Source organism: Martes martes (assembly GCF_963455335.1).
Source record: "Martes martes genome assembly, chromosome: 1".
Classification (NCBI taxonomy): Eukaryota; Metazoa; Chordata; class Mammalia; order Carnivora; family Mustelidae; genus Martes; species Martes martes.
Window position 1 is genome coordinate 105291703 of NC_137888.1, and position 22775 is coordinate 105314477.

The window sequence follows — 22775 nt, forward strand, 5'->3', positions numbered from 1 at the left end:
TAGGTGAGTGACATGTGGCCTACAGCTGGTAGGTCACTGATCTAAAGAAAAGGAAAAAAAAAAAAAGATTCTTCCTCAAGACAAAGTTTATATGGCTGATGCATTCAGAAACAGCATGAAATTTTGTCTATTTTACTTTCTATTTCCTTGTAGGTTCTTAGAGTTCTAATCAAATTTCAGGTTTTAGAATACTTATCTAAAAAATACTTACCTAATTCATTTTCTAATTTCTGGTTTATTTATACATATGATGCTTGCATTCTATACCCCATCTGTAGAAACTTCAAGTATTTTTTCTTCTACACTTATTCTACAGCAGTGTCTCCCCCAAAATAACAGATGAAGTGTTAGTCCCGCAAAATATTCTGAGAAAAAGTAATTTGAAGTCAACTAAGTTTGGGGAATTGTATATGTGATATTCAAGTCACATGAACATTAAATACTCTGAGAAATCCTGAAATAATAAAACCCATTTAGCCTTCTTTAATTCAGTATTTACCAGACTTATCTGAACTTGAAGCAACAAGAATAATTTTTTAGAAATGCATTCCACATCCTGTAGAACTAGTGTTCTGCAGAAAATGCTTGGAGAAATGCTGACCTAAAGTCACCTTAATCATGATCCTGGGCTCCTGGGATCAAGTCCAGAATCAGGCTCCCTGCTCGGCGGGGGGGATCTGCTTCTCCCTCTCCTTCTGCTCCTCAGCCCTGCTTGTGCTCTCTCTCTTTCTCACTCACTCTCTCTCTCTCAAATAAATTACAACAAATAAAGTAAGTAAGTAAGTAAGTCACCTTAAAAACAAAACAAAACCTCTTCAGAGGAGAAGGGATTCTCAAATGATATAGGGGGCTGCTGGAGAGAGTGGGGGATAGCCCTTATAGTAACCAAAAGCTGAGCAAGACTGGGAGGAAAGACTAATGTTCATGGCAATCAGGATTCTGCAGTCAACCTAGACATTTTAAGTCCAGAAGATTCCATTCAGGCTGAGGCAACTGAGCAATCTCAAGAGAGCCAGAATAACAATGACAGCTACTATTATTGCCGTTTGTACTTTTATTTCTGCTTCAATTCAGTAATTGCTTAGAATAGGAAAGGTACCACACCAACATCATCTCTAACCACATAAAACGCCAATATGAGAAAGAAGGAAATTTTTGTTACTGCATTATTCCAGCTCAGTCTGTAAAATTTCTTCACTGAAGCAATTGTTCTCCCCCCGCCCTTTTTTAGATTTTATTTATTTATTTATTTATTTATTTATTTATTTATTTGACAGAGAGAGAGCACAAGCAGAGAAAGAGGGAGAAGCAGGCTCCCTGCTCAGGGAGGGAGGCGCCCCTTCGGTTGCTCTCCCTTTGTTCTCTAAGCCATTCATTACCCTCTCTGGAGCCTTTCCTAACACAACTAATTCTAGTATAAAACAAGTTAAACCCTCGGGGCACCTGAGTGGCTCAGTGGGTTAAGCCTCTGCCTTCGACTCAGGTCATGATCTCAGGGTCCTCGGATCGAGTCCCATATCACGCTCCTTGCTCAGCAGGGAGTCTGCTTCCCCCTCTCTCTCTGCCTGCTTGTGGTTTCTGTCTGTCAAATAAATAAATAAAATCTTAAAAAAAAAACACAAACCAAGTTAAACCCCACTGATGACTTTGGTCTACTTAACCATACCATGTCTGGTTTCCATTATTAATCAAATAGTTGTACATGCTAGAGGCGCCTGGGTGGCTCAATCAGTTGAGTACCTGACACTTGATTTTGGCCCAGGTCATGATCTCAGGGTCATGATTTCAGGGTCATGAGATTGAGCCCCAAGTCCAGCTGTGTGGTCAGTGCAGAACGTGCTTGAGATTCTCTTTTTCTCCCTCTTGCTCTGCCTCTCCCCCTGCTTGATCATGAAATAAACAAACTAACTAGCTAAATAAATAAACAAAATCTTTTAAAAAATAATAATTGTACATGCTACATCTGATGAGACCTATGATCACCTAGGCATGGCAGGGTATTTTGAAATTACTTCCCAAAGCTCTTTTAAAATTATGCAAGAAAATAAATCTTTACTCTCAAAGGCAAATTCAAATGCCTAAAAGAGACCAAGGAGGTAACATAAATGAGGGCAGCTGGTCAGGAATAATCAATAGTTGGTGACAGACTGTGTTGATCTAGAGAGAATGTGCCATCCGAAGGGCGTGACCATTAACTTTGGCAGATTGTTGTCAAGGAAAAATGTGAGCCCAGTATTGCTTGATCTTATTTTTTCAAATGAAGCCAGAAATACAGTTTTTTCATGAGATTTCCCAATTTTTAATATGCTTACAATTAACTAATTTCTTATAAACATTAGGAGGGCCAAAACAACATTAATTTCAAGCTGTTCACTCATGTTCTCATCAGTCAACTTCTACTAAACACTGCATTGCCTCTACCACCTTCCATCTACCCCACTGATCACTCCCTCCAACCAGTAGAACTGGAGCGCTTTCGACGGACTCATAAAATCAAAAGATTTTCCAGTACTGAAGTCATATTTAAAACCTCAGAGTCAGAAGTTGATTATAAAAAGGAGGCCCCCAGTTTTTTTTGAAAGATGGTAGCAAGGTTAAAATGCCCCTTGAAAGCTCGGGCAATTATCATGAGCCTTTTCTATGATGCATTATATGCAAGTCTGACTCTAAGGATGAGGAGACCATTAGCACTGCCCTAGTAACCAAATATTTTTTCTTCCTCCTCTCCAAACTGATTTGCCAGATTACTTTTGGAGATGAAATTCAGGCTCAGCTAGGGCACAGGGTGGGGTAGTCCTCTGTGACATTCTCGTGTCACCAGGGGTGCTTGTTAGAGAGGTAGCTAATGCCACCTGATACATGTATTATTCAAAGCTAGGGTTCAAGGTGTGGCCTATGGTCTTTTAAGATCAACATCATCACTAAGTCTCCAGAGATCAACATTATCTCAGAGAAGAGCCAAAGAGAAGAAGATGGGAAGAGGTGGGCTCCATGAGAATGGAGGCTTCCTCTGCCTCATTGTCCACGTGCTGCTTCAAGGTAAGAAGGGACCAGAGCAAAAACAAAGCCAACATATAGCTTCTGAGAAACAGACAAACCAGGCTAATTTTTGTTATTCCTAGATAGTCAACCCCTGAATGTTCATTTTGGTAAACATGAAAACTCAGGACACTGGCAGCTTTGTACCTTTTTGTAAGATCTTTCTCTCCCTGTGCTTCTCTTGGCCTCTTCTCTTTCCCCATGTCTTTCTCTTTCCAGGCATATAACCTAACTGCATGTTTCTGGGTGTCAACTAATGTTAAAAAGAAGACAATTTTTTTACAGCTCTCTTGAAGTAAATTAAATGGAACAGAGAAAAGGCTAAAGAGAAGATGATGAGAAGACCTGTCATGAAAAAGGGAAACATTTTCAGCAAAATTTTTTTCAGTGTAGATTGTTTTTCTCATTCATTATCAAAAATGAACAATGAGGGTTAGTATAAGATCAAAGATCGAACTGAATAGACTCTACCAGAAGTTGTTACCACACAATTCTCTATTCTGCATCACAAGGTATGACTAGAAAAGGGCTAGGTATAAGATGGGTATCAAAGAACTCTTTTTAAGATAGTCTTAAGCTTTAAGTTTTAAGATAGTGGTCGGGGTGCCTGGGTGGCTCAGTGGGTTAAAGCCTCTGTCTTCAGCTCAGGTCATGATCCCAGAGTCCTGGGATCAAGCCCCGCATCCGGCTCTCTGCTTAGCCGGGAGCCTGCTTCTTCCTCTCTCTCTGCCTACTTGTGATCTCTGTCTGTCAAATAAATAAAATCTTAAAGAAAGAAAAAAAAAAGAGATAGTCTCAGTGGTGAGAACCACTCTGGTTTAGAAGAGAACAATCACAGCACATAGTAGAGACACAGTAAATTCTTATTAACTTGAAAAACTGAGATCCTTCCTTAAGGTTCCACATACCTCACACTCCCTACCTGATTGCCTTCATCATTAATTGATTATCATCTATGTTGTATTAATAGAGCAAGGAGGAGAGCTGTGATTGCAAAAATTATCACTGATGTCACCCAGGTGTATCAGGGACAGAAATGAGTAATGTAAGGACACTGACTGAAGGTGAAAAGGTTTGTGGTGAGATTCAGGACACTGTAAAGTGGTGGTCAAGGCTGAGTTTGCCTACATGTTTGGACAACTTTTGCATGGGGACACAAACAATGGAATTGAGGATAGAGCCCTGACTCAGCTCACCTCATGAACTTCCACCATTTGCCTACCAGCCCAGGCCACACTTGTGGCCCAGGTAGGAGGAGCTTACATGCTTGTCCCATGTTCCCTGTTTTCTCTTTGTGCAGAAACACCTGCCAGTCCCCCAGTCCTGGCACTCTTCTCACAGGGTCTCTGCTCTCTGCAGGAAGAGGAGACACTTTCACCATCAACTGTTCAGGCTTTGACCGGTACGGGGTGGATCCTGCTGCCTTCCAAGCAGTGTTTGACAGAAAGGCCTTCCGTCCAGTCGTTAACTACAGCATCCCCACTCATGTCAACATCTCCTTCACTATGTCTGCCATTGTGGAAGTGGTAAGTCCTGACTCAACACTGCAACGGGCTGAGCCGTGATAAGTAGTGGGTTCCCTGCTTGAATTTTATAAAATGAAAATCTCATTCTTTGGGGTGGGAAGGTATGACAGGGATGCTTCAGTGACATCATGGCAGGTAAAATCTGTCCCTTTTAGGACTACTCCATAAGAAACATAACCCCAATGGACTTTCATACTTTTTATTTTCACTTATATTTTCCTTGTACCCTGGATTATTTGACTTATATTTTTCAGTGGTTTATGATAAAAATCATAATTGCCACATAGAACAGACTTGGAAATGAGTAGGAGGGAGGTGGTGGCATTGAACTTGACTTCATGGAGGCAATGATCCCAGATGAAAATTTTTTTTCAGGACGCACAGCTTCAACTGATGACATCTTTCCTGTGGCTAAACGTGGTATGATAGACTATTTCCCCTTTACTATGGTACCTCCCTTTTTCCACTCCTGGGCACAGATTACATTGGATAAAGCTGAGAAAATGCACAAATTAGATAAGTTCAAACATAGCCAGGCTAACAAATGAAAACACAAAACTTCCTGATTATCCTGCCAGTTTTGGAGTGCAGAAATGGGGCACAGAGAGAAAGTAGCATAAACCAAGGTCATGGAAGACAATATTTAAGTGGCTGCATCCCACGGACTCCAAAGCTAAGCTCAAGGTCTCCCTTGAGAGCATTGAGGGAGAAGTAGAAGAAAGACGTTGTTAATGACATAGTGATAGCTGTCACAAGGGAGGGGGTAAGAGAGTGAGGAAATGAGAGAAAAAAGAAATGTAAAGTGCAGGAGACAGAGTGTGACTAAAACTAGTTCCCACCCCATTTGTCCCACACCATGGTTTCCTATAGATCTGGTACAATCCATTCATCAGGTGGAACCCAGAGGAATGTGGGGGCATCAGGAAGATCAGCATAGCAGCTGAGTATCTTTGGCTTCCAGATATCTTCATCGAGGAGTTGTGAGTATCAGGGTTCAAAAAAAGCAAGAAGGAAATCCTCTTTCCAAGGAAAGGAATGATATAACCAATAGTGGGCACACAAAGACTCAGTTTAGAAGAAGCAATGTCTGAACTGAACTTACAAAACCCCCCAGAACATAGCTATAGGTAGAAAGGGGAAGTCAAATGAGTGGGTTTGGAGTGCAGGAATGACATGACCTGAGAAAGAAGGCCACAACTGACAGGGAACCCACACCGTCCACCTTCCCATCCTTCTCACATACAGCATGGATGTGGATCAGACAGCCACAGGTCTCATGGCTTATGTCAACAGTGAAGGTCTCATCAAATATGACAAGCCAATGAAGGTGGTCAGCATCTGTAACCTGGACATCTTCTATTTCCCCTTTGATGAACAGAACTGCACACTCACCTTCAGCTCATTCATCTATACAGGTGAGTGAGGCTCTTTGTAGTAGCCTACTGAGAGGCAGAGAGAGGGTTGTTTTTTTTTTTTTAAAGACCTTTTTTTAAAAAAGAGAGAGATTTTATTTATTTATTTGATAGAGAGAGAGAGTGAGAGAGAGAGAGAGAGAGAAAGAGAGCACAAGCAGGGTGAGGGGCACAGGGAGAAGCAGATGGCCTGCTGAGCAGGGAGCCTGATGCAGGGCTGGATCCCAGGACCCTGAGATCATGACCTGAGCTGAAGGCAGACGCTTAACCAACTAGGTCACCAATACGCCCCCAGAGAAAGGATTTTTGAGAAAGAAGAACAGTGAGGGGATCACTGGGAACAGCGAGGGGATCTCACTGAAAGGGGTGTGGGAGTTGAGTGGTAAGGAATTCAATAGTCTGGGAAAAGGGGTTGGGAGCATTTGGGAGGCTGAGTTGTCTGGGTCTCCTTTGCAGTGGAGAATGTGGTCCTGGGCATGGAGAAGAAAGTGCAGGAGATTTCGAACACATCACAGAACCTCATTCGGAGCAAGGGGGAGTGGGTACTTCTGGGTATCCACCAGAGAATGATGAAGATGACTGTGGGCACCAACCAGTATGACCAAATCATTTTCTATGTGAGCTCAGGGGCCGTGGTTGTGATCTTCTCTAAGATGCATAGCTTGTGTCCCCTACCAGAATGTAAGCCCTCCCACTAGAAAGTAAGCTCCATAAGGCTGGAGACTTTTTATCTTTTTTTTTTTCACTGATAAACCCCCACCACCTAGAACAGTACCTGGAACGAATTAAATATTGATTGAATAAATCCTCCCGGGGCAGGGGGGAGCTCCCATGGGAGTGACACCCAGTGAAAGGAGTTGCTTCCCAACTCCCATGACTATCAGAACTCTTTAGAAGGCGAAAATTTTTATGTTTATATATATATTTTTTAATCTTTGATGTTTTATTTTTTATTTTTATTTATTTTTTTAATTTCTTTTCAGTGTTCCAGAATTCATTGTTTATGCACCACACGCAGTGCTCCATGCAATACCTGCCCTCCATAATACCCACCACCAGGCTCACCCAACCTCCCACCCCTTGCCCCTCCAAAACCCTCAGATTGTTTTTCAGAGTCCACAGTCTCTCATGGTTCATCTCCCACTCCAATTTCCCCCAATTCCCTTCTCCTCTCCATCTCCCCATGTCCTCCGTGTTATGCCTTATGCTCCACAAGTAAGTGAAACCATATGATAATTGACTCTCTCTGCTTGACTTATTTCACTCACCATAATTTTATGTTTATTTTTAAAAAGAGATAGTGGAAAAGTTATGAAACACTATCTATGGGATATTATGCTTCCAAATCCTAGTGACCCCCAAATTATCTGCCACTATCTTACTTTCCTTTCCACTGGTCTTGAATGGTCACAAGCAAAGTCACTAGAGATTAGACCTTGATGAGGAAAGCAAGCAGACCAACAAAGTCACTAGAGATTAGACCTTGATGAGGAAGGATGCAGAAATACAAGGAAAAAATACACATGATACCTAAGAATTTGGTCACACAGTCCTGCCAAGAACCCTACATTGATAGGGCTAAAAATGGAAGTGGAGAGAGTTGACACCTTGGGTCAGCAAGGAATGAGATACATTTCAGTGGTAAGCAGCATGGCAGAGTCAAACCTTGGAAAGGCAGACTGTGGTGATTAAGATGACTTTGTTGGAAAGAGGGACTTGAGATAAATTTCCTTCCTAGACAGTTTGGTCTGGGACATATCTCAGCTCTTGCTCTTAACTGGGTCGGCAGCCTCCCAGCCTATTCCTCACTTGCTGCCCTCTCTCCTTCCCCCAGGTGGCCATCAGGCGCAGGCCCAGACTCTATGTCATAAACCTCCTGGTGCCCAGTGGCTTTCTGGTTGCCATTGATGCCCTCAGCTTCTATCTGCCGGCAGAAAGCGAGAATCGTGCCCCATTCAAGATGACACTTCTGCTGGGTTACAACGTCTTCCTGCTCATGATGAATGACTTACTCCCAGCGACTGGCACCCCCCTCATCAGTATGGCCCCTCCCTCCATCAGGAGACTAAAAGCAAGGTTGGGGGTGGGCTGGGGATATGGACCAGTGGAACCAGGTCAGAGTGAAAAGAGATCCTGGAAAGGACCCTTTGGGAAAGGAGGAAACACAAAGTCCTGGGAGGTACCTCCAGCCCTCGTGTATCCCCATCTTCCCTCCAGGTGTGTACTTTGCCCTGTGTCTGTCCCTGATGGTGGTCAGCCTGCTGGAGACCATCTTCATCACCTACCTGCTGCACCTGGCCACCACCCAGCCCCCACCCATGCCTCAGTGGCTCCACTCTCTGCTTCTCTACTGGGCCAGCCCAAGGAAATGCTGCTCCACTGTGCCCCAGAAGGGAAATAAGGGCCTGGACCCCACCCCCACCCACCTGCCTGGTAAGGGGAGCCAGCACTGCCCCCACTTCTCTTCCCACACCTCCACTCCCTGCTCTTGCCTCCTTCCCTGGCCCCCTTCTTCCCCAGATGCATTTCATAGCCTATGGCTGAGTCTCCGTTTCTCTGTAGGCGTGAAGGAGCCCATGGACTTGGTGGGGAAGGTGTCAGGTCCCAGAGAGGCAGAGTTAACCGGGAGCCCTGAGTCAAGGGCCCAGGAGGAAGAAGAGGCTCAGAAGCAGCCCTTGGTCGACCTGTGGGTGCAGTTCAGCCACATGATGGACACCCTGCTCTTCCGCCTCTACCTGCTCTTCATGGCCACCTCCGTGGTCACGGTCATTGTCCTCTGGAACACCTAGGCAAATGCCCAGCTGCAAACTCCATTCTGGAGCTTCTCTTGCCTCTAGAAACCAGCCAAACTCCCCCTGTGTTTCCAAATCCCTGTCTCACAGCCCTGGCAAACACCTTGTTTTCAACTCAGTCCTTCCATGCAGTTTCAGACCAGACCTGGATGATGGCCTATGCCTCCCAGAGTTGGTCCTTGCTCCTACACGCCATCAGGCTCTTCACTCCTCCTGTATGTGCTGCCTGCCTGGCTCCTCAGGATCCAAGTTCCTGGAATACTTTCTTGATTGACTCACTCCCAATAAAACCCTTTGCAGAAAGCATTGGCTCTTCCCAGCGTTATATTACAATACCAAAAATCTTGGATTGAGAGTCTTCTTGGAGAAGCTTCTCATTCCCACAGTAAAAAGGGTATTTTAAGTCTATTAGACAACTTGTGAAAGCAGGGAGAGAGGAGTGAAGCGTTCAAAACCTATTACAAGGAATTATACTAAAACAGGGGTTAATCTCCTGAATCTAGTTATCCTGGAATTAAGCTTTAGAAATTAATAATGTGCCAGAATCAGGCATCTCTTACTTCAAGAGTGAAGCATTTTGTCACAGCTTGACATATGACTCATTCATCCTTAAGCACTTAGATGTTAACATATCCCAAATTACCATTAACTGTGTTGCAATCAAAGTGGATGGGCGCTTAATCATGCAAAGGAAAGAACACGAGGCCAAGGAAAGCACATTTGAAAATGGCATCTGCTTTACTTGGGAATAACACAAATGCCCCCGTATGAACTGGAAAATTCCCCTTCTAGCACTTGCCTTATGATGTTGCGTCTTTTTGTTCGTCTTTTGGCCCATCTCTCTCACTAGCTGTCTGGGAGATATACAGACTTCAAGGCATTGCTGTCCATGGGAGCTGTGACATGATTTGCTGGACACCCCAGGTTCCGAAAAGCACAAAGATGAGAGCAAATCAATTAGAATTCACACAAAATCTTTTCTTTCTAGCAACCATTTCTTTTCCCTTCTTTCCTTTATGCCACTGCCTTCTATCTCAAGTGCAAGAGATTAACTGTAGTGTTTACTAAATATTTCCTGGGTTCCTCCTCTCTGTTGCTCTTCCTCAAACTTCTTTGGCTCCCTCCATAGGGAGCTACAGATGCCCAAAGGGTGGCAAGGCTATCACTGTTCATGAGCGGGGTTGCTGGTGGCGGTGGTGGCCCAAGGTCCCACCCCAGTGTCTGCTGCCAGAGCATCTGGCCAGCAGAGCCCAAGCTAGTCAGGGCAGATGTCCCCAGCTGGAGGTTTCTTCACATTTTTCCGACACAGAGCTATTACTTGTTCTTTCCTTGCAGTCCCCTACCACTGGGACTCGGGAAAGAATCCATGGGAAGCTGGGAGTATGGAGGCAGAAACACCCCCACTAAACTCTAAATCGCTCCTTGCACTCAGGCCCATGGCTTCCAACTCAACTTGTGTTCCTTAGGTCTCCTTTTCTCTGATCTGCATTTTTCCCCCCAGGAATGTGTTTGGTTTCTCAGTCTCTAAGGCCCTGTCAAGGCCCCCCGCACCATCACTAGCATTCCAAGCATGTCCAAAGACTAGTGTATACACAAACTGGGCTCAAATCAGGAGTCCCTGATGTTCACCTAAATAAATCAGCATATCTGTTATAATTTCTGCAATTCCTCAACTCACAGCTTTCTAGAAAGTGGGTCTTTAGAAAGGATACGGTAAAGTAATAACAATAACCAACATTTATTAAGTTGGCAGGCAGTCTCCTAAGGGTCTTAGATAAATAACCACATTTAATCCTACAGGAAATTTATGAAGTAGGAACTATAGATCCACAAACCCTTGGAACCAAATGTGTTTCGGAATTCAGAATTTTTCAGATTTTAAAAAGGAAATAATTATGCATGTACTGTATGGGGTATGGGGCAACGCCCTGTAATCAAACACATTAACGTTTCTGCAGTGAAATCTATGAATATTCACAGTAGGGAGCAGAAAGGAAATTAGGGATAGTCTCACATCATTTCAGGTCAGGTTTTGCCACCGAATAACTCGTGAAAAATCATTTGGTTTTCAAAGCTCTTTAGGTTTTAGTGCTATGGTTTTGTATTATGGCCCCCATTTTATATACTCGGATACAGGAGATGAAATAAATGAAGGAAATGAAACACAGAGGTGAAGTGACAGCCACTGAGCTGTCTCCCAGGTGCCCCAGCTAGAAAGTGACCAAGCCGGAGTTAGATACTGGACTCTGAGCCTCCACCTCCCTGCCCTCCAAACTAGGATGAGACCTGCACAGGGTATGGGGCACCTGGATGGCTCAGTGGCTTAAGCCTCTGCCTTCAGCTCAGGTCATGGTCTCAGGGTCCTGGGATCTTCTACTCTTATGTCCTATCCCAAGATGGTCATCTCACCTGGAAACTCACTCTTGATTTTGCTAAGAAGCTCATTGACCCCGCTTTGTGGGGGGAGGGGGTTCTGAAATTATTTAAGATCAATTTGTAGCATTTTCGTTTTCCCATCCATCTTCATGGTACATATTTTCCTCACATTTTTTCCGACACATAGATTTTTGTTTTATTTGAACAGGAGATATGCAATTTGTCTTTTTTGACACATGAATTAAGAAACTAGATCCCCTCTCAGTAAGAGAAAGCATAATATAATTACAGTGATTTTACCTTCTCCACAAGCAAAATCTGAGCACATGATCTTAACACGCAAGGGATAATTATGTGGAGCCTTGAAACCGTAACTCTCCCAGAAAATTTACAGATACGGTTGCTGCATTTCTGTTCCATCTATAACAGAATCCTCCGAGAAGCACACTTGGGTGCTAATGACTCTCCTCTTGTTACAGGGCAAGCCTCTGAAAGGCTTTGCAAGGTAATCTGGAAAAATTTAGGAAAATCTTTAGAAAAATCTGCTGACAGGCCACTGGTCCCACCTGGGCTAGCTTGTATTTGATGGCTTGTCTCTGCAGGATAGCCCTTTACCTTGTCCATTCATCTGAATTACCACCTGTGGCTCTGGCACACACTTGTGTTCACTTCCTTTCTCTAAACCATTATAGGCAGTATTTCTCCATGTTTCCCACATTTTCTTTCAGCTCCATATTAACCTGACATTCACTTGTATTATCTCATCCTCCTCCCTGGCTCTCCTCCTCCTTCAGGTCCACTCTGGGTTGTGAAGTCACAGACTTCATTTCAAGCCCATCCTTTCCCTCCTCCAATTTCTTTTTTAAAGATTTTATTTATTCATTTGTCAGAAAGAGTAAGAGAGAGAACACAAGCAGGGGGTAGTGGCAGGCAGAGGGAGAAGCAGGCTGCCCGATGACAGCCTCGATCCCAGGACTCTGGGATCATGACCTGAGCTGAAGGCAGACACTTAACTGACTGGGCCACTCAGGAGTCCATCCCTCCTCAGGTTCTGCCCCTCCCTTCGATAACCTCTCCTATTTGATCATTCATTAGCACTGGTTCTTCTAAATGTCAGGGGCAGGGGTTGGGGGTGAATAGTATAATCGGGAGACGTTGGAATCTGGCAACCTTGGGTTCTAATCTGACCACATTATTTGTTGAGTAAAAACTTGTACAAGAGGATTCACCCCACAAGTTTAAATTTCATTTGTGAAGTGGAGCTAATGATGCAGATTAAATTATTTTTAAAATATGCATTAAAAATCGTTTATGAGCTTACAGAAACTAGAAAGCCAAATGTGATGCACAAGAGAGCATCCATTTATCATGCAGACTGAGACTTAGTGTGCAAAATCGACTTCTAGGTGGGAGGCTACAGACATAAAGAATTACTGACTTTCTAGTTCAGCCTCCTCATTTTTTAGGCGAGAAAAATGAAGTGTTAAGTGTGGAGTTGTCATACTTCAAGAAAGCCTGGGGTCAGAGCCTGGGCCTGTCAAAATGGCATCTCAGATGACTACTTGTCCATGGGACTCTTTTTCCAGGTGTGTTTCAGAGTCCCAAGAGTTTCCTTCTCTCCTGCTCCATACACTATAGCCAGCTTGACCCCAGCTAATGACCCACAGCAGTTTGGAAATTCCAGCTGCCTTTCTGCTCCTGGATCCTTACCCCTGGCCAATGGCCTCTGTGGGTGACTGCCATCTATCTGGGCTGCAAATGGCTCTCATTTCCCCCTTCCATCATCTCATTCTGCCCTTGCCAGGTTATAGCTATCTTTCCAAACCTGATCCACCAGGGTTCCAGATAAGTGGGACCATGCATTGTGAACCCACTTGGAATGAGCTAAGGAGAAAGTTACTGGTGTCTGTGACTTGCAAAACTACAGCTCCTGTCCCCCACTGTTTACCTTTGAATCCAAGCATTGGCTAGGCCGAGGAATTTCACTGGTGGGAAACTAGGGGCCTATAATCCAGTCCAAAAGACTTCCCAGCTATGGGGTAATAAAAAGAGCAAGGAAAGAACAATGGAATCAGACTTGGGTTTGAATCTGCATTCTACCTACTTCTACCTGGATAGACACTGAGCACGATATTTTTGGCTTATTTACCTCCATTTTATTCATCTGTGAAATGGGAGTAATACCACTGACCACTCCAAGCATTTGGGAGGATAAGAATACCGTAAGTAATGGGCTTACCACAATGCAGGGCACAAGGCACAAACTCAATTAATGGCAGCTCTGGTTAGGCCTTTATTGGAAATTTAGACGGGAGGTAGCCAGAAACAAAAGGCTGGGCCCTGGCTCTAGGCCTCTGTATCTCACCTGCTGTACATCTGCCAACTCCCATCTCTACCAAGAGGCACCCAAGATGGAGGCCCACACCTTAGCCACACCATGGGAATAGCAAGCAACTTCTCTGATGTGGCCTCAGGACTCCCATGAGGTTCCCTACCACGTTTCCTACATCTGCCCTAAGTGCCCATGTGTCTCTCCCCATCCATATTGACCTGATGGAACAGATATTTAACTACCATTTGTTGACTGCTAATTATTATACGCCACCCACTGGGGTGGGGGGCACAATGGGTAGGAGAACAAGACGTGCCTCCTGCTTCTCATGAGGTTACAGAGCAGGAGAGGAGAGGCCTTACTCCTGCCTCCATCATATGCATTTCCTGGCAGCCAGATCTACTTTTGAGCCTAGGCTATAGACTTGGGTCCAGTTTTTCAGCCAACCTTGATAAAGGCAGATACACATCAACAGTCTTCAGCTGCCTTTCATCAGGGCTTGAATTTAACCATCCTTTCCTAGACCTAAGGTCAGGTAGCCAGCCTATCTGTGGAACTCAAGTGTCCTTGGGAGTCCTTCACTCTTACCTGATCCAGGAGCCCAGTACCCCCCAGGTGTATCCCTGTGGATATAGACACAGTAGTACTTTGGTCCTACGTGGCATGATGGCCCAGTCCTCTGGCCAAGTTTCCAAAACAGGGAAGAAATGCCTTACAGAGCGGGTGGGGCTGAGGCACTGCAGGTATTTCAAACCTTAGACAGAAAATATGTCTCTCCTGTGCTTTCCTACTTCAGGCCCCTCAGTCATTCCTGCCTTCCTCAGCTCTTTCTGTTCAGGGCTGTCATAATCTTCCATTCTTTTTTTTTTTTTAAGATTTTTATTTATTTATTTGACACATTACAAGTAGGCAGAGAGGCAGGCAGAGAGAAAGGAAGCAGGCTCCTTGCTGAGCAGAGAGCCCGATGTGGGACTCGATCCCAGGACCCTGAGATCATGACCTGAGCCGAAGGCAGAGGCTTAACCCACTGAGCCACCCAGGCACCCTGCAAATACCAAATTTTAAAGCATAATTTCTGCCTTCATCACCTATTGTCTATATTTTTCCAACAGCCCCTAACAAGATTTCCTCCTTTCAATCCCTCTGCCTTTCCAATTTATTTCCCCTAAACCAAATTTGCTATACATTTTTTACCTTATGCATTTATTACATGATAATATAAGTCACAAAATTAAGGTAGCAGAACCGTTTTTAATGTCTTTGTATTGTCAGTTGTGTGATGCATTATCATAAACTAGTAAACTCAGATAACATCAATCTTAATGGCAATGGTATCAACATTATATCTTAGGTGCCATCTCTATAGAAAACACAATTGGACCAAATGAGTGAGTTGGAGCATTGTTCTGTTAAGTATCTTAGTTACATTTCCAGAAAGACGCTTGAAAATTTTTTTCTTGCAGATGGGGGAAGGATCAGACCTAAAATACAAAAGAAACTTTGTTCAGAATGGAAGATTATGGGACGCCTGGGTGGCTTAGTGGGTTAAGCCTCTGCCTTCGGGTTAGGTCATGATCTCAGGGTCCTGGGATCGAGTCCCACATCGGGCTCTCTGCTCAGCAGGGAGCCTGCTTCCCCCCTTTCTCTACCTGCCTCTCTGCCTACTTGTGATCTCTGTCTGTCAAATGAATAAATAAAATCTTTTTAAAAATTGGTATTTGCAATTATCCCTAATGAACACATAACCAAATCACTAAATATTGTCACCTTTCCAAATCTGCAGATTCCCTGGTCTTAAAAGAACTTAATTCTTACTTCCCCAGGCCTCACCCTCTCATTAAGGCAAGTTATTTTATTACTGATCTCAGCAAACTGCTGCCAAACAGGCGCTTCTCCCTTAGTCTTGGCCCAACTTCCACCCCTGCCTGGCGCCCGGAAGGCATACCAGCACAGGGGCAAAGCAGGACACTCTGATGTGATCTCTCCGGCCACAGCCTCTCACCAGGGAGTGGTCACCTGTCATGAGCACTATTCAAAACCAGGAATCAAGGTGTGGTCTGAGCTCCTTTAAGCTCAACAGTTTGGGGGCTCCTGGTGAATCCCCAGAGAAGAGTCCAGAAGAGGAGGATGGAAGGGGGGTGGTCTTTGGAGGGGGGAGTCCTCCTCTGCCTCATTGTCAGCCTTCTGCTTCCAGGTAAGATGGGGCAAGAACAGGGAAGACCAGAATGTGGTTCTCAAGGACATCTAGGAACTTCCCTGCAGCACTTGGAGGACATTCAGAATTCACATATTAAGTTTTTTCCCTAATATCTTTGTCTCAATGTGTGTGTGTGGGGGGGGATGGATAGAAAGACATTCTGGGGGCGCCTGGGTGGCTCAGTGGGTTAAAGCCTTGGCTCCGCTCATGATCCCAGGGTCCTGGGATCGAGCCCCGCATCAGAGCTAGAAAGACATTCTGGGGGCGCCTGGGTGGCTCAGTGGGTTAAAGCCTCGGCTCAGGTCATGATCCCAGGGTCCTGGGATCGAGCCCCGCATCGGGCTCCCTGCTTGGCGGGGAGCCTGCTTCCTCCTCTCTCTCTCTGCCTGCCTCTCTGCATACTTGTGATCTCAGTCTGTCAAATAAATAAATAAAAAGATATCCCAAGCCAATAACTTTGATTAAAAAAAAAGAAAGAAAGACATTCTGTTGATCAGGACACATAGCCTTCTCTATTCCTGTCCATACAGGAATCTGCCAAACTGTCCCACTTCACCACCTCGCCAATTCCACCTTTTCCTTCACTTCCAGTGTCCCTCCCAGCACACCCTCATCTCATTCTCCCTATCCTCTTCCCTTGGTATGGTACCTGTGAGAAGAGTAGGCACAGATTTTAAACATGCCATGAAAGAGTAAGTGTAGAACACTGAGGGAGGGTAGGAATCAATCTGAGGTAGGAGTAGATGCTTTGCTTCCATGAGGGAATATTTGTTCCTAGTCTGGGTATATGCCTTGAATATTATGGAAAGAGATGGAGTTGTAGAGGAGCAAGCAGAGCAAAAGATCACACAGTGCTGGAAATGGGGAAAGATTCTACCCAGGTACTACCAAGATGACCCCTGATCATAGCCAAGAGACAACATAACATATGCACAGGTCTCACTATATATGACTGGCATCTGGTATAACCTCAGTGATATCACCTAATTATCCCAATGCTGGAAATAAGCCCCAAGATATCTGAAGTCACTAAATCTAAGAAGGGCAAAATAAATGCATAGCACCGAGGTACACACCAATTTGGAGTGCCTACTACATGTTACTCATATCCACCTAGAAAGTACAATTGTTTACTTCCCTTATTTTCTTGATAAGTTAGTTCTTGTCTTCAGTAAATGGAAGTCCCTGAGAATGAGGAAGAGAAATACACCATAGCAGATTTCTAAGTGACCTGGATGACAAGTTTTAAGGCAGTGCTGAGAGGTGCTCCTACGTAGACCCAAGAAGCCTGTGATGGGTGCACTTGAGGACTTGTTGAAGCAGGTGCCATTGTACCAAGGCCAAGTTTGCATACAGATTTGGGCAGGTTTTGCATGATGGCAAAAGAATAGGAATGAGAATAGCGCACTGGTGAAGGTCACCACATCTACTTCCACCATTTTCCTACCAGGTCAGCCTGTCCTCTCTGGCCTGGCAGGAAGGGCTTTGGCCTTGGTCAATCTTGGCCCAGGAAGGAGGGCTCACCACCCTCCCAGTATGTCACCTGTTCTCTCTCTGCAGAGAGGCTTCAGCCCTGGCCATAGAGGCCCTCTCTCACAGGGTCTCTGCTCACTACAGGAAGAGGCGAAGCTTTCACCATCAATTGCTCCGGCTTTGACCAGTACGGGGTGGATCCTGCTGCCTTCCAAGCAGTTTTTGACAGAAAGGCCTTCCGTCCAGTCGTCAACAACAGCATCCCCACTCATGTCAACATTTCCTTCACCCTGTCTGCCATCCTGGAAGTGGTGAGACCTGGTCCCCACTTTCCATTTTTCTAATAGGGAATGAGGATCCTCTGTCCTGTCAACACAACATTGTACTGATCCAGTGGTGAACAACAGATCCTCTAAATGGATTCTGCACAAATCAAAGGATTTTCCTATGGGATGGGGAGACATAAAGAAGAATGCTGTAGCGGTACTTTTTCAGGAAGGATTCCTTCTTGAGTCTGTCCTTTCTGGAATGTTCCAGGAACAAGTGTCCATGTCAGTTAAAACCTGAATTGTCCCTAGATACAAGGGAAGACAAGCAAGGAAGACAGTTGAGCACCTAGAAATATGTCTGACCAATAAATTAGTAAACATTGGTAGGAATATGAGGTAGGCATGGGCAGAGTATTTTTGTACTAATAATCCTGGGTGGGAATTTCTTTACCAGAATGCACAACTCCAGCTTCTGACATCATTCCTGTGGATGAATTTGGTAAGGCAGATTCAACTATCCCCTTCTCACTTGCATTGTAGTATCAATTTGAGGAGCAATGTACGGGTTTCCGAGTCCCAAACTCTACTAAATCTATAATCTTTCGGGGACCAAATCACTCCATCTAGAACTGGACTGGCCTTGGGCACAAGCACTTCCCTGGGGGGAGCTTACAAAGGTAGAAATGATGATCTAAGACAATGGCCAAATGGTTTGCAGGCCAATATATTGGTGTGCTCCTGGGACCAAAGGGTTTTAGGATATACTTAAGCTCTGCCTGGGAAAAAAAAAACCGAGGCCATTACAGGGTACTTTACCAATAACACATGGCTAGATAAAGAAGGGGGAGACAGGCTGTGGTCGTTAGGGACATGAGTGCGGGAAGAGGAAGAAAGGGAAGGGCAGGAGGAGCTGACTGAATAAGCTCCACATTGCTCATCTCTGTTTCCCACTGCCCTGGCTACAGATGTGGGACAATCCTTTAATCAGTTGGAACCCGGAAGAGTGCGTCAGCCTCAAAAGACTCACTGTCTCAGCTGAAAACCTGTGGATCCCAGACATCTTCATCTTGGAATCGTGCGTATGGGGCTGGGGAAAGCAAGCGTGAAGCCGGTCTGCAAAGAGCAGCCTCGGGCCAGTGCAAGGCACAGGAACATCAGAAGACTCAGACAGGGGCACAGCCTCAATTAACTGAGCGCCACAGAACAGCACGAGGTGTACAAGGGACAAGATAGAGCGACAGTAGAGAAAGAGTCCAAAAGGGGAGCACAGTAGAGGAAGACATGGGAAGGGAGGGAAACAAAAGCCAATGAAGGCCCCACAGCACCCACTCCCTCCCTCTCACGAGCAGCATGGATGTGGATCGAGCACCACCAGGTCTCACCGCCTTTGTCAACAGTGAAGGTCGAATGAAGTACGACAGGCCAGTGCGGGTGACCAGCATCTGTAACCTGGACATCTTCTACTTTCCTTTCGACCAACAGAACTGCACGCTCACCTTCAGTTCCTTCCTCTACACAGGTGGGCAAGACATGTTTTGCTAGTTATTCAAGATGCGGGAAAGATATTTAAGTGATATAGGTATATGGTCAGGGAAGGTTTTAGATCAGTGTTTCTCAACCCTGGCTGCCCACTCAAGCTTTTTTAAAAATACCAATAACCATGCCTCACCCCAGAGATTCCAATGTAATTCTTCCAGGTGGGGCCCAGGTGCTGATATTTTTACATTCTCAGGTGATGCTAATGTGCAGGCAGGGTTAAGAATTACTGCTTTAATTCCTCAAAAAAGTTTATTAAAAAAAAAAAAAAAAGAACTAGAGAGGGATGCCTGGCTCAGTTGGTTGAGAGTTTGACTTCGGCTCAGGTCATGATCTCAGAGTGCTGCGATCAAGACCCACATCAGTCTCTGCGCTCAGAGAGGAGTCTCTTTCCTCCCTCTCCCTCTGCCCTTCCCCCTCACCCTCCCTCATGTCCTCTCTCTCGCTCTAAGAAATAAATAAAATTTTTTAAAAAGAGAGAGAGAGAGAACTATAGGGGCACCTAGCTGGCTCAGTCAGAAATGCATGCAACTCTTGATCTCCAGGTTGTGAGTTCGAGCCCCATGGTGGGTGTAGTGATTACTAAAATAAATAAATAAATAAATAAACTTAAAAAAAAAAAGAACTACTGCTTGAGATCTTGGATGGCCCTTGTGCCAAATGAGGCCCATCTGACCCTGAGCTGCTGTAAAGCTCCTGCTCTACATTTTTTAGCTGAAGACTTTTAATTTTGATAGCTAACATGCTTAAACCAGTAAACACTGAATGCCACCAGGTTTCATGTGGTAGATTTAGATATATTAATCATTTTTTTTAAGATTTTTATTTATTTACTTGACACAGAGAGAGATCACAAGTAGGCAGAGAAGCAGGCAGAGGGGGAGGGGGAAGCAGGCCCCCTGGTGAGCAAAGAGCTCGATTCGGGGCCGATCCCAGGACCCTGGGATCATGACTTGGGCTGAAAGCAGAGGCTCAACCCACTGAGCCACCCAGGTGCCCCTATATTAATCATTCTAATGGGCACGCATGTAATTATAAAAAGGTTGAGCTGTTCACGTTTGATTCCACTAAAACAACATCATACAACTAGGGGATAAAGAAGGAAAATGGGAATGATTGCAAAACTTCTTGACTCACATTTGAGTCATATCCAATATTCCCATAACAACTTTAACTCAGTCTTGTTTCCAACTGAAAAAAAAAATCAAGCTGCAGCCTGCATACACATGAATTATTGTCCTATAACCCACTTTTGAGAAAACCTGGATGACTTATCTTAAAGAAACAGAGAGGAAAATTTTGCTCAAGAATCTCAGTGGGAGAGGAGTTTAATTTGGGGGCAGGAAACTGGGGAACACTTCTGGACTGAGCTGCCTCCGGCTTCCCTTACAGTGGACAGTATGCTTCTGGGCATGGACAAGGAGGTGTGGGAGATAACAGATACATCTCGTAACCTCATCCAGACCCAGGGAGAGTGGGAGCTCCTGGGCATCAACAAGGCCACCCCAAAGATGTTGGTTGGCAGCAACCTATATGACCAGATCACGTTCTATGTAAGTTCAAGGGTCCCCTGTTTGACCTCTGATCCCAGTTCCTCCATGATTTTCTTCTTGATCTAAGGCACTTTGGGATGTAAAAAGAATTTCCAGGGGGTTAAGCACCTGCTCCCCACTCCACCCTCTATCCTAACTACCCTGAGGAAAGATCACCACAGCCTCCCCCTTCCTCACCTCTCTTTCTCCGTCTTCCACCCTGCAGAGAGGAGGTGCAGCTGGGCACTTACAAGCTCTACTGTTAAGAATGGAGCAGCCACCTCTGTGATGGTCCAAAGGGCCCTATTTGTCCCTGAAAGACTACAGTTGTTGTGTTCCCAGCAGGATGGACATATTTACCACTGAAAATTAGACAACAAAGCAGGGCACTTCTATAGGGCACAATTAAATGCGTGTGTTACCTAAAGCCATCATCCCACAGCCAGCCTAACAGCACATCAGCAAGGATTACAGTCAAATATACAAGAGCCCTCTGGGCACCTGGGTGGCTCAGTGGGTTAAGCCTCTGCCTTCGGCTCAGGTCATGACCCCAGGGTCCTGGGATCAAGCCCCACACTGGGCTCCCTGCTCAGTGGAGATCCTGCTTCTCCCCTCTCCCTCTGCTGCTCCCCCGCTTGTCTGTGCTTTCTCTCTCTCTGTCTGTCAAATAAACAAAATCTTAAAAATATATATATATATATATATATATATATATATATATACTCTCTGACATCAGTACATTTGTCACATTCTCCCCAATCTCTCCTCCCCCCAGGTGGCCATCAGGCGCAGGCCCAGCCTCTATGTCATAAACCTCCTGGTGCCCAGTGGCTTTCTGGTTGTTATCGACGCCCTCAGCTTCTATCTTCCGGCAGAAAGCGAGAGTCGTGCCCCATTCAAGATGACACTTCTGCTGGGCTACAACGTCTTCCTGCTCATGATGAATGACTTACTCCCAGCCAGTGGCACCCCCCTCATCAGTATGGTCCTTCCCACTTTCCAGGAAAGCAAAGGCAGCAGGGCATAGGGAGGGGAACCAGGAACCGGCTGCCTCTCCACTTAAGGAGGGAAGGGATTGCAAGGAAAGACTGGATTTGGAGAAAGTCTTTAGAAAAGTGTAGAGATGAATCTGCCCTCATTTACTTATAATCTGTTTTTCCCTCAGGTGTGTACTTTGCCCTGTGTCTGTCCCTGATGGTGGTCAGCCTGCTGGAGACCATCTTCATCACCTACCTGCTGCACCTGGCCACCACCCAGCCCCCACCCATGCCTCAGTGGCTCCACTCTCTGCTTCTCTACTGGGCCAGCCCAAGGAAATGCTGCTCCACTGTGCCCCAGAAGGGAAATAAGGGCCTGGACCCCACCCCCACCCACCTGCCTGGTAAGGGGAGCCAGCACTGCCCCCACTTCTCTTCCCACACCTCCACTCCCTGCTCTTGCCTCCTTCCCTGGCCCCCTCCCTCCCAAGGTGCACTTCATGGCCCATGGCTGAGTCTCTGTTTCTCTGTAGGCGTGAAGGAGCCCGTGGAGTTGGTGGGAAAGGTGTCAGGTCCCAGAGAGGCAGAGTTAACTGGGAGCCCTGAGTCAAGGGCCCAGGAGGAAGAAGAGGCTCAGAAGCAGCCCTTGGTCGACCTGTGGGTGCAGTTCAGCCACATGATGGACACCCTGCTCTTCCGCCTCTACCTGCTCTTCATGGCCACCTCCGTGGTCACGGTCATCATCCTCTGGAACACCTAAGCAGATATCCACATCCACTTCTCCCTACAGACCACAGCTGGAGTTTCTCTTGGTGTTAGAGCCAGCCAGACCTGGGCCCCTTTTCTGATCTTAGCTTCTTATCCTCATTCATACTCCCCAAACTCCAACCCTATGGAGCAGGTTCAGAACTGCCCCAAACAAATTCCTGATTTCTCATATGCCATGGTTCTCATTCCTACACACTTTCAATATTCCTTAGCCACACCTAACTTCTGACTGTTATCAATGGAGGTCAGGGTCAGCAGAGTCTCTCCTTGATTGATCATCCCAAGAAACAACTTTTCAGGAGGCACTGGCTCCTTAGTACATCTAGGGTAGGTCTACAAACACTGGAGCGAGAGTCCTCTTGCAGACACTCTGATAGCTCACTTTAAACAACTGTAATCTAATGTGATTTGAAGTCTTTCAGACACATTTACAGATTAAAAAGAAATGAAAAGGTCAAGTCTCATTTGTAAGAAATCACTGTAAAATATTTATAATTGCAAAATGTTTCTCTCATCAACCACTTTCATTTCACTTGCCTTTACCTC

The 22775-nt window shown here is 45.4% G+C and overlaps 2 protein-coding genes across 2 annotated transcripts; both read left to right on the forward strand.

Moving 5' to 3' along the window:
- Window positions 1-2972: 2972 nt before the first annotated feature.
- Window positions 2973-8766, forward strand: LOC308343449 (5-hydroxytryptamine receptor 3C-like; the record flags this gene model as incomplete). The annotated part of the gene is made up of 10 exons (XM_080804469.1): window positions 2973-3039; window positions 3123-3192; window positions 4340-4565; window positions 4941-4985; window positions 5436-5545; window positions 5811-5980; window positions 6434-6594; window positions 7812-8016; window positions 8195-8410; window positions 8540-8766. 10 exons carry the CDS (start codon window positions 2973-2975, stop codon window positions 8764-8766), a joined length of 1497 nt encoding a protein of 498 aa, XP_080660595.1.
- A 5004-nt stretch (window positions 8767-13770) lies between these two features.
- On the forward strand, window positions 13771-22221 carry LOC308343531 (5-hydroxytryptamine receptor 3C-like; the record flags this gene model as incomplete). Its single annotated transcript, XM_080804586.1, has 9 exons — window positions 13771-13774; window positions 17292-17458; window positions 17871-17915; window positions 18382-18491; window positions 18766-18935; window positions 20345-20505; window positions 21260-21464; window positions 21650-21865; window positions 21995-22221. The coding sequence occupies 9 exons, from the start codon at window positions 13771-13773 to the stop codon at window positions 22219-22221; spliced, it is 1305 nt and encodes a 434-aa protein (XP_080660712.1).
- Between the last annotated feature and the right edge of the window lie 554 nt (window positions 22222-22775).